Source organism: Balaenoptera ricei, chromosome 11, assembly GCF_028023285.1.
Source record: "Balaenoptera ricei isolate mBalRic1 chromosome 11, mBalRic1.hap2, whole genome shotgun sequence".
Lineage (NCBI taxonomy): Eukaryota > Metazoa > Chordata > Mammalia > Artiodactyla > Balaenopteridae > Balaenoptera > Balaenoptera ricei.
Genome location: NC_082649.1, coordinates 95,352,533 through 95,364,726, shown reverse-complemented (window position 1 = coordinate 95,364,726; position 12,194 = coordinate 95,352,533). Strand labels below are relative to the sequence as shown.

At 41.9% G+C, this 12,194-nt stretch overlaps 1 protein-coding gene across 1 annotated transcript in view; it reads right to left on the bottom strand.

Annotated features, from left to right (window-relative positions):
- ITPR1 (inositol 1,4,5-trisphosphate receptor type 1) overlaps nucleotides 1-12,194 on the bottom strand; it is a 324,648-nt gene that overhangs the window by 136,624 nt on the left and 175,830 nt on the right. The window contains exons 29-33 of the mRNA XM_059940230.1: nucleotides 11,808-11,873; nucleotides 10,722-10,859; nucleotides 7,200-7,325; nucleotides 4,876-5,076; nucleotides 2,373-2,624 (exon numbers count right to left, since the gene is read on the bottom strand). Coding sequence (XP_059796213.1) covers nucleotides 2,373-2,624; nucleotides 4,876-5,076; nucleotides 7,200-7,325; nucleotides 10,722-10,859; nucleotides 11,808-11,873 — 783 coding nt within the window. The remainder of the gene's footprint in view (nucleotides 1-2,372; nucleotides 2,625-4,875; nucleotides 5,077-7,199; nucleotides 7,326-10,721; nucleotides 10,860-11,807; nucleotides 11,874-12,194) is intronic.

The window sequence follows — 12,194 nt, the reverse complement described above, 5'->3', positions numbered from 1 at the left end:
ATGTTCATGACCTCAAGGTAAAGAATGGAACAAAAAACACTGATCATAGAAGAGAAGATGGACACGTTTGACTACATTAAAATTAAGAATTTCTGGGACACCCATGGTGGTCCAGTGGTTAAGACTCCGTGCTTCCACTGCAGGGGGCATGGGTTCGATCCCTCATCAAGGAACTAAGAAGAAAAAAAAAAAAAATTTCTATGAAATGACACTGTTACAAGAGTTAAATGACACGATTTGGGAGAAGCTGTTTGCAATGCATATCCCCGCAGAGGATTCCTACAGATTTGTGCATATAAGATGGCCACGCCAAAGGAAAAACAGGCAAAAAATCTGATCTGCTATTTACTTAAAGGAATATCAAATCTCAAAAACAACATATGGAAAGGGATTGAATTTCATTTAGTAATCAAGAGGATAGAAATTAAAACCACTATGAGATATCATTATACATCCACCAGATTGAAGACAAATATATACTAATAAAGGGTCTGATAATAGCAAGGGTTGGCAGGGTCTGGGAGCAACAAGAGATCTAGGGGGAGGGGTGGCCACTGGAGTAACTGCTGGAAACCACTTCACATTATCAAGTCAAAGGGAAGAAATGCACCTTGTATGACCTAGCACTTCTAAGTATACCCCCTGCAGAGGTGTGTACACCAGGACACACGCACTGGTCCTAACAGCCAAAAAGCAAAAATAACCCAAATGAGCATCGACAGACGTACAGAAAATCATATTGTGGGACAATGACACAGAACAATGCTCCAAATCAAAGGAAATGAATACAGGTGTGTATGTCAGGATGGATGAATCCTAACACCACACATCGGAACAGGAAAAGGCACAAAATAGTGCATAAAGGAAGTTCAAAAGTGGTCAAAACTGAATTACACTGTTTAGGGATGTACAAAGAAAACTACGTAAGAGCCACCTCACAACTATACCTCCATGAGGGAGCCCTCTGGGGGAGGCTGGGGGCTGGAAAAGGACACAGGCGAGGAATGAGGCACATTTCCTGACCGGGGTGGTGGTTACACAGCCGCTATCTTCGTAATTATTCTTATACTGCACAATTCACGTCTATGTACTCTTCTGTACTTACGTTGTATTTCAAACAAAATGGGTAAAAAACAAGCTATTATACCTCACTTATGCATAATAAGAGAAATGCAAATTACAACCATATCGAAATACCACAACCATCTATCAGGGATATGAGAATCCAAATGTTTGATAATATACTGTATAAACCAGACTGTGAGAAAAATTCAATTTTTTATTTCCTTCTTCTTATTATTATCACATTATATAATAAGCTGGTTCAACATTCATGGAAGACAACTATGGTACATCTGTACAATGAAATTTTATACAACTATAAAAAAGGAATGTAGAATCTCTTTATGGACAGATATGAAAAAAAGAATGTACCTGGAATGTCACCTTTTGTGTTAAAAAAGGGGGGGGCCAGGATAATAAAGTATATATATTTATAAATGTTTATATGCAAAACTCCAAAAGGATACACAAGAACCTAATAAATAATTTTCTGAGGGCTGTGGGGAACAGGTAAAGAAGATTTTTCATAGTTTACTCCTTTATGGTCTTTGCTATTTGAATTTTTCAAAATGTATTAACTTTTCCAAACATTAATCTAAAAACAGTACATATATTTTATACTACATATGCTATATATATATATAAATGTATGTATATTTAGTTTAAAATATAAACTAAGAGTATATATTTTAAAACATACAAAGATAAAATATATACTATATGATCCATTTTTTTGTTACTAGCTAATGTATATGAATAGGGAAACAGAAAGCTGGAAGAATTTACTTCAAAAACCTAAGAGGTATTTATTATGGGCAGTGAAATGGTAGATTACTTTCATTTTCTTATTGGTTACCTGTAGTTCCTGAATATTTTATAGTCGACATTATTTTTGCAATACAAGTTTTTGTTTTAAAGAATACACTTACAGAGTTAAGTTTTACATTGGTATGAACTGTATCTCAATGCACCGTTTTTCTCATTTCTGAGAAGTTCATTCAGGTCAATGCTCTTTGCTCAACACGTGGAACCATTCGTTCCACAGAGCTGAAGCCCTCCAGCAGTTTCCCATTCTTCTTCAAGGAGACAGACGGAAAAATTTACTTCCCCCATCATTCCTCTCACCCAAAACCAATGCTCAAGAAGATGCTGTTTCAGCCAATGGAAATCTCACAGCAAAATGAGCTGCAGGTGTCAAAACTGTGAGGTCCCACCTAGGTCAGCGGAAGACTCCCATCCAGCCACAGCCCCACACACCACGAGGAGAGACATGAGCAGGGCCCACCCATCCTGGGGATAGAGTCACTCACCTCGGGGATGCAGTCCTCATGGGTCACCACGCGGACAATGTCATCCAGCGGGAGCAGGGAGTTGCACTTGATCTCCGTGTAGACGTTCTTGCCCTCTGTGCACACGGCCAAGAGCTCGACCAGGTGGATGTGGTACATGAGAGGGCTGTTCTCATCCATCCGGTCCCGTTCCGACCTCATCATCTGGATCAGAGTCTGGAAAGAGGCTCTGTCGTTGTAGAATACAAGGACATCCTCTCCTGAATTAACCAGCTATAATCAAAAGAACAACACTTGTTTATAGCACAAATTTGCAGGGATGGGGGAAGCATTAAAAAAAAAATTCTATTCACAGAGAAAGAGATGTTCTGTTAGCATTTACCTTCCAAAACCAGTAGCACCTGTACTACTGAACTCACCTATAGATTTCATTCATTTATATTACTAAACAACTACAAATCTTCAGCAGCATCATTTTCATTCACAGATATAAAAATATCACAACAGTCCTAAAAAACTATCAGGGGAAGAGAAAGTCTACATAACAGCATTCATGTATCTGGTAAAAATGTAGATTTCAAGCTTGCACTTGTATTTCCAAACTAATAATTAGGCTATGATTTTTGTTTTTAAAATTGTTTCCATCTCCTTTTCATGCCTTATAAGTATTCTTCTTACAACTCTTTCATACGCTGCCTTATTTCTTCACAATCACAAATTATCCAATTCTAATTAAGATACGCCTTCCTTTCAACACTCAAAGAGTCAAGGCATTCCTATTCGTAACTTGTCTCCCGGGGACTGGGGCTTCTCATAACTCTACTTAAGAATTAATCAACAGGACATGGAAGCAACCTAAGTGCCCATCAACAGATGAATGGATAAAGACGATGTGGCACATATATACAATGGAATATTACTCAGCCATAAAAAGAAACGAAATTGAGTTATTTGTAGTGAAGTGGATGGACCTAGAGCCTGTCATACAGAGTGAAGTAAGTCAGAAAGAGAAAAACAAATACCGTATGCTAACACATATATATGAAATCTAAGAAAAAAGAAAAAAGATCATGAAGAACCTAGGGGTAAGACGGGAATAAAGACACAGACCTACTAGAGAATGGACTTGAGGATATGGGGAGGGGGAAGGGTAAGCTGTGACAAAGTGAGAGAGTAGCGTGGACATATATACACTACCAAACATAAAATAGATAGCTAGTGGGAAGCAGCCGCATAGCACAGGGAGATCAGCTCGGCAGTTTGTGACCACCTAGAGGGGTGGGATAGCGAGCGTGGGAGGGAGGGAGACGCAAGAGGGAAGAGATTTGGGAACATATGTATATGTATAACTGATTCACTTTGTTATAAAGCAGAAACTAACACACCATTGTAAAGCAATTATACTCCAATAAAGATGTTTAAATAAATAAATAAATTAAATAAAAAGTAAAAAAAAAAGAATTAATCAATTTCACCACTGCATGAAATACAAAAGATCCAAAAAGGGCCGGCACAAAAGTCAAAATAAATACAGTCCATATTATTTACTTAATAATAACTAACCTTTATGAACTCTGATTATGTGCCAGATACCATGATTACTTACAACAGCGACTAGAGTAGCACAGCAGACTTCCGATAAACGGTAGCTATTATTGTCATCATTATCTCATTTAACCTGCCTATCAGCTCCTCAAGTGAATACCGCCATGCCTTCATTTACAGAAACCCACGTTGAGGGTTTGAGAAGTCAAATAACACGTCCCGAATTACACGGCCAGGAACATGGTACTGCCAACGTTCGCATCCCAGGTCGAGCCAACACTTTTAATGACACTGCACCACCTTTCACTGAAATCATATATGTGGATAAGATTATAAACCCAAGTGTTAAGTGGATTTACTTGAGATTCCTTTTTTTTTTTTTTAAGGTGGAAGGATGGATGAAACCAAGCATATGCAGATGCCAAAGTTGCGGGAGTGACAGAGGACCTTCCTGGCCAGACTGCATCCATGGGACACTGATGTCCCACAGAGAACCAAGGGGGACTGTGCCCCAATTCCACTGACCAGCTTCTCCTTGAGAATCATCAAGCAACAATTTTTCCAGCTAATTAATTCGGTGAATAATTTTTTTTTTTTTAAAGTCATAGAATCTACAAGAAGGGATGCTCTGGCTCAAAGGGCTCTACCCACATTTAACCTCCATCCACTGTATTTTGGTTCAGTATTCCTGGGGGTGTTTTTCCCTCTCAGAAGAATCCAAGCCAATGATCCTCAAAATAAACAGATTTATTGCTACAAAAAACTAGATCAGACTCTTGCCTGTATCTATAGCTTAAGCTCACAAACACGATGACACACACTTATACGCACACACACAACACACACACACACACACAATCACTTTCTGTCCTTTCCTATGGCTCCTGGACAGGGTGCCAGTTTATACTGATAAAATTAAATAATTTTTAAGCTCCTACGGAACACCAGAGGAAGATATATACAAATCCATAGTTGTCACCTCAGCCATGACCATGTCTTGGCACTTTTTGATGAATTTCCCTTCGGCCTTGACAATCGTCTGCAAGAACTTGATGTACTGGACGTTTCGACCGTGAGTCTCAATGCAGTGAACAAAGTGCTGGACGACTCTCTCGTTGATCTCACTACACAGCTGGAAATTGTTCATGAAGATGTGCTGCATCGTGACCGCCTCCAGGATCTGGCACAAGAGTGAGGGCGGGGGCACAGGGACATGGTCAAAGGAAGGCCAGAGCAGAGGACCAAGTGAGAAAAAGAAGAGTCCACGACAAACACAGAGAGGCGGGCATTTAACCCCGTGAAAGCATCTTTCTCCATTCTCGCTTCTGTACCGCCTTCCTTTTTACTCAACTTTTTCAATAAACACATAGGGCACTAAACTAATCATTAGTTTTCTGCTGAATGAATTCCAGAGGGACCATCAGCACCCAGATCAAGAAATAAAACAGGCAGCCTTTATGGCCCACCCCCCCAGTTTTACTACTATTTTGACTTGCACAACCATAGATTTGCTTTGCCTGTTCTTGAACCTCATTCATCCTCTTCTACCTGGCTTCTTTTGTTCAACGTTACTTTTGCATGTTGTCATCCATGTTGTTGCATGTATTACTAGTTTGTTCCTTGTCACCGCTATGTACATTGCATTGCATGACTATACCACAATGCATTGATCTGTTCTATTGTTGATGGGCATGTGGGGGAGTATCCAATTTTAAGAGTAAGTAGTTACACAATTCTTATGACAAATACGATGAACAGTGTGAACAGTGCCGCTCTGAACATTCTTCTAAATGTCTTCTGATAAACACAGTGTATGCATCTCTGTTGGCTTTATACCCAAGAGTCGAATTGTTGGGTTGCAGAGTTTAAATATGTTTGGCTTTGGAAGATACTTCCAAACAGCTTTGAAAGATGTTAACAATTAACATTCTACATTACAGCTACTCTGTATCCTTGTCAATACTTAGTAATGTCAGTCTTTTCATTTTAGTCACATTTTGTTGTACGCATCTTGCTTGATTTGCATTTGTCTGATGACTAACCATGTTGAGGGCCTTGTCATATTTATTGGTCATTTGGATAACCTCTACTGTGGAGTGTCCCATTGTTAAATTTTTTGTCCATTTAAAAAAGTGGGCTGTGAATTTCCTTACGGACTCTCCTGAGTTTGATACCTATTCTGGGTATGAACTCGTTGCTGGACTCGTACGCTGTGTCTTCTCCCACTCTTTGGCTTGTCTTTGCTAACTTAATGGTGTCATTTGATGAAGAGAAGTTTTTAATTTTAAAGAAGTTCAATTTATTGATATTTTCCTTGATGACTAGTGCTCTTTGCAGACTGTGTGAAAAAACTTCCCTTTCCACAAGGTCATGAAGGTATTTTCACGTGCTCTTCTAGAAGCTTAATTTTCTACTTTATACCCAGACTTACTGAGTTATTGGGTTTTATGACTAGTATGAGGTAGGGGGCTTTAACCTTTTCATTTTTTGCCTTTTCTTTTTCTTAACATGACAAAGAGGGAACATTACCCTACAACGCAGTAGTCCTTTTCCTGGAAAGTTCCAGCAGTACGGATGAGTGAGTGCTTATGTGTGTTTCTGTGTGTGTATGTGAGGGTGTGTTCATGTACAAAGATGTCCTTTGCAGTACTGTTCACAAGCCAAAATCAGACACTGCCTAATTGTCCATTAATACAGGAATGGTCTAAAAAAAGTTACATTCTACAGAATGCTATTTAGCCATGAAAATGAATGAGAAATGTTTATGTATTTTTCACTTGCAAAGACAGCCAAGATGTGTTAAGTGAAAAAAGCAAAATGCAAAACAATGGGTGGAGTGTACCACCATCTTCTTTTAAAAAAAGCATATTACATATTTAATATATTTTTTAAAACATATTTAACTAAAATGTAACATAATTATGTTTTACATGGATATATGATGTTTCGTATAAACACAGAAAACTTGATGTGTGACCTGAGGAGGTTGTGTCTGGGCTGTGAGAATCAGTACTTTGCTATGGCTGGAGTTTAATGTAAGGAGGACTGTTATTAAGAAAAAATATCAATTTGTCTTACCTTTGCATCTACCACCTCTTCCTCCCTCCTTCTACCTTTTTTCCCAAAAAGATGGGGAGTATTTACATCCTCCTGAGTGTTGATCAAAATGTTCCCCGTTGGAATGAATGTTGCCTCATAACAAGTCCCAGCGGCCACAACAGCAAAAGAATAAGGTGTTCTTCTCTCTTCCTGCTTCCCCAGCCTCCTCCCCACACAGATTTCCAGACAGGCCTCCAGTCTTACCCCTGGGTTGAGAAACAGGTTTATGTGTTTGTGGAGCAAAGCCTGATTCTGCTGGTTGCCAGCACAGAAATTCTGCAGAAACTCGTGAGCCAGCCTCATTATCTCCTGCATCTTGGTGTCTTCGGCCTGTGTGGAGGGAGAGAGACAAAAAACAGGTTGAAAACAGGGCTATGCCTTTGACTGGAGAAGGTCGACAGGAGGAAGCACTGATCTCTCGGCCAGGAGGCCAGGTTCGATGACGCCCCCATCCCCTCCGACTAATGTGGGGCTCTGGGGGTGTTTGCTGGGGGCGGGCTGTGTGAAAACATTGGGGGACTGCACTGCTGACCCGGCAAAGAAGCCAACAACTTGTCCATACTTCATGGAGAAAAGTGAATTCTCTCCCACTAGCTTTGGGCAGAAATGAAACGATTTTATTGGGGAAAAGGGCAATAGAGAGTGAAAGCTAAAAGGAAGTGTCTGGAACTCCACTGTCTAGCAATGGCTGAAATCTCTGAACCCCCTACTTCTGAAAAGACGGACGGACAGCAGATGGGAGCCGACTTCCTCAATGGCCATAAACCCACACCTCCCCAGCTCTCGGGCATACATTTTTAAGTTGCCTTAACCTGTGGACACACTAACTTTTGGCAGTAGCTAACATGGCACAGTGGAAATCTCTTTAGGTTCTAAGTTAGGGAACAGTTATCTATCTTAACTCCTTTCCCTGTCACTTCAGGCACATTATTTAACCTATGACTTAGTTTTCCCACCTATAAAATCAGGATAATATGTGTCTCAGGCATTTCACATGGTTGATTACGATATTCTCATTTCATATATCAAAAACACACACTCGATAAGCAACAAGGATATATTGTACAGCACAGGGAAGTAGAGCCATTATCTTATAATAACTTTTAATGGAGCAAAATCTATAAAGATACTAAATCCCTTTGCTATACCCCTGAAACTAATATTGTAAATCAACTATGCTTCAATTTAAAAAAATATACTCAGTATTTGTAAAGAGTTGGATGTCTATGACAAGACAATTATATAAAACCTCTTGCCACTCTGCCCAGTTCTAAACAAGCCACCATTTACAATAGTAAAAATGCCCCAAATGGAAATCATCCCTCAGATTCATAGAGCCCACATCATCTTCCTAAGTCATCACACATACTTTGCCTCATTTCAAGGGCCAGAAAGTGTAGCAGTTGGGAATGCAGACCCTGAAAACAGGCTGCCTGGCCCTTATGCCAGGTCTACAACTTCCAAGCTGTGTGACCTTGGGCAGGTGACTTAACCTTTCAGTTTCCTCATCTGTAAAATGGAGCTAATAACGCACACACTTCCTACTGTGGTTACGACGATTAAATGAGAAAATTCATGTCAAGGGCTTAGACAGTAATGACTCAGTAAACATTAGCTATTGGTACTGGTCTAGAATGAGTGTCAGCAAATTTTTTTCTTAGAGGTCCAGATACGTACTTTAAGGCTTTATGGGTCAAAAAGCAAAACGGAAGACATTATGTACAAACTTATATAACCCCTGAAAATTTAACTATTCAAAAACGTAGCAACCATTCTTATCTCATATGCTGTATAAAAACAGGTGGTGGGCTGAAGTGATCCATGTCTGCAGTTTGCCCACCCTGGTCTAGACAACAACCCTGTGAGAAAACAGAAGACGTCTGCCGAGAACGCTGACGGACGGAATCCGAGCTGTCAGTGTGACGATCGAACAAAGCAGGAGATTTAAAAGGACATCGTTAGCAAGTCTCAGAACAACAGAACGGGTATTACATTTGTCTCCCATTTACAGAGAGAGGGGCAAAGCTTCTAGCTCTAAGAAACCAGAGGGTTTGGGACAGACAGACACCGCAGCAACCTTGAACCACTCTGCATTCTTCCGCTTCTTCAGCTAAGAAAGGAATCTGCTGGTGCACAAGCTAACTAAAAAGCTTCTGGCCTTCGAAGCAGACTTTTACAGGGCAAGCAAGCTCATAAAGACATAACAAGAGGTTAGCTGTTGGTAGGAATCCCTCCACTGTTCTCACACACTGGGATGACCGTACCCATCCAAAAACCAGACAAATTACACGCACACACACATACACCATCTTCTGCCTTTGAGCCACCAATTCCAACCGAATCTGGTTCCTATAGATCGATTCAACACTGCTCTGTAAATGAATGTCTCTCGTTAGGGAAACGTTATTATGAGGCAAAGCCAAGGCCAGCAAACTCCCTCCTCCCATTCTTTACACAGAGGGAGGTAAACCCACTTGCTCTTTCTAGTCCAAATGTCAGCCACGTTTGGATGACACCCACACCTGTCTACATTAATTCCAACTTAGTTAAGTGCCTGACCTATTGGAGGGATTAAACTTGTGCTTTACTGGCGGCTGGTGAAAGGCCTGACTCATCTGATTCACACAGGCACCATGACTGAGGAGGAGGCCTTGGCAGGGAACTCCCTAAAGTGCAGGGCGGCAGGTAAAGGTGTGTTACCTACAAAGGTGAGGTACAGGTAAGGTGGAAGGCACAGAGGTCCAAGGCCCGGGCTCCGCAGGTGAGCGGAGCTGACTCTGCGAGGTGCAGCTGGGCCTTCCAGGCAAGTTACTAAGCCTCTCCGGCCTCAGTTTTCTCATTTAAAATGGGCCTTCTAATAGTACCACCTATCTCATCTGGGTGTCCTGAGGATTAAATGAGCAAATGACGTAAAGGCCTCAGCACAGTGTCTGGCACCCTGCAAGCACTAGGCGGGGAACCTTCTTCAGGCGACTCTTCACTAGCGAGTCTCTGGGAGCCACTGGCAAACTCAAGAGACCAGCGTCTATGCCTTTGGACTCTACACTTCCCCAAGCCTCAGTCTCCTCATCTATCAAGTGGCAACACCAAGATCGCCATACTGGGTTTTAGAAGCTTGAATGAATGCTTCTGAAAGTGCCCCGTCAGGCCACACGGATGCAAATGTTACCCTCCTTCCCTCAATCCCATCACTAGTAATGCCAAATGCTAACATGAAAAATGGGAGACGCAGTGTAACGGTTAGCAACAGACCAGAAGACTTAGGGCCAAGCAGTATCTGATAGATCCAACTCAACCAGTTGTCAGCATGAGTGAGGACCTTGAGTGGGCGAGTCCCATGTCCCCACGTGCATTTATAACTTGTAGTGCTTACACGCCTGAGTAACACTGCAGACGAAACTGTACAGCACAAGCCCATGTGCAGAGACAGCTCTGTCATCAGACCTTTGTATTCAGACCAAGCTGTCCCCATCCAGCATGGTATGGGAGAGAATACACAGGCTGCTCCTTCTTTATAGAATCTTCCAAGTGGAGGGAGGTTATGGGTGGTTTTGCTTCATTGTTAGGATGCTCTATTTGTTTCATATAAATTACCTGAGATTGCTTTATAGTGACAATCGTCACATCAGCTTCATTTCTGCACCAACCGTTCCCAAGTGCGAAGGGTCTGGGGAGACCCAGGGACCCGCCCCCCATGCAGCGGCAGCCGCGGATGCGGGCGCCCACCTTCTCGTAGGGGATCTGTAGCAGCTCCAGCACCACGGCGTGGGCACCCATGTTCCGGAGCAGGCGCTGCTGCTGCTTCCTGCTCTTCCGCACCGACGCGCTCTCTTGGACACAGAGTTTGCTGAGTCGAATCAAAATCTGGTACGAAGAAAGCATCAGAGTTTCTCCCCTGACCCCCATCTCAGTTCCGAGGACCTAACCTACAGCCTAGTGACTACAGCTCGTGAGACCTCACTGTAGACTTGGAATTTGCTAAGGGAGTAGATCTTAAGCGCTCTTATCTCCCCCGACCGGCTCCCCCCAAAAACCTAACTCTGTGAGTGATGGATGTTTAATTAACTTGACTGTGGTAACCATTTCACAATGCATATGTATATCAAATCATCACTTTGTCAAGTATATTATAATTTTGTCAATTATACCTCAAAGTTGGAAAAAAAATTTTTTAAGAAAAAAGAAATCAATCTCAGAAAACTAGGAAGTGTAGTTGGAAAAAAGATTGCAGGGGGTGGTGTGGACAGAAAGGCAAAAGGATCACAGTATATTAAGAACATAAGACGAGGGAAACTCCTCTAACTTGTAGTATCCCTACTGATTGTATTAAACCAAAGCCACATACGGCTAAGAACAAGTCTTCCAGAATAACCAATGGATTACGGCTCCATCAGCAAGTGGGATGGTTTCAGAGCTCCTAAAATGATATGACTCAGGATCATTGCCAAGGACTTGGGAAGAATTTGCTCCAGGGTAAAAAACACCAAGCTCCAACCTCCCAACTTTGAACTACCCTATGCAAAGATTCCTAAAGAACTATGGTTCTTTGTATGGTGGGTACTACGTGCCAGCCGCTGAGGTAAATCCTTGACAATTTCACCACTTAACTCTTCCTTCAACTGTAAACCTTCAGCAGTATAGGTGCTGGTGGCACCTATACAAGGTGAGGAGACTGAAGACACACAAATAATAAGTGGCAGAGCTGGATTTGAACAAAGACCTGACACTAAAACCCATGCACTTAACCTCAGAGGTTTACTTTCTCCCTGTTACACTTTCCATGAAGGGAAAAGCTCAAGAGGGGGCACTTACCTCTTTGACCACCCTGTAGTTATAGCTGCTGGTGCTTTCATGTTTCTGTGACTTGTTATTCCCCTCCTAGGAACCAAGATGAACATGAGTGGGGTTTGTACAACTCTTAGGATCCTGTCTGTTTGCTAGGATTAGCATCACAATTTAGGAAAGAACAGGAGTTTTGCAGCGTTTTCCAGTTGCCATGCTGGGTTTGTGCCTGTCATTCACTTGCTCACAACTCAGCTCCCCTCTGATGGGAGAGGATGCACATTATTGCACTGATGGGGGAGAGGATGATGGTCCAGGCATGGCTGGAGAACAGGTTCTTTCCCAAGTGCGTCTGCAAGCGACACCTGGTGCTAGTTCATTCTAAGTCTGTTCTACATGGGCCAAGGTGGCACGAGA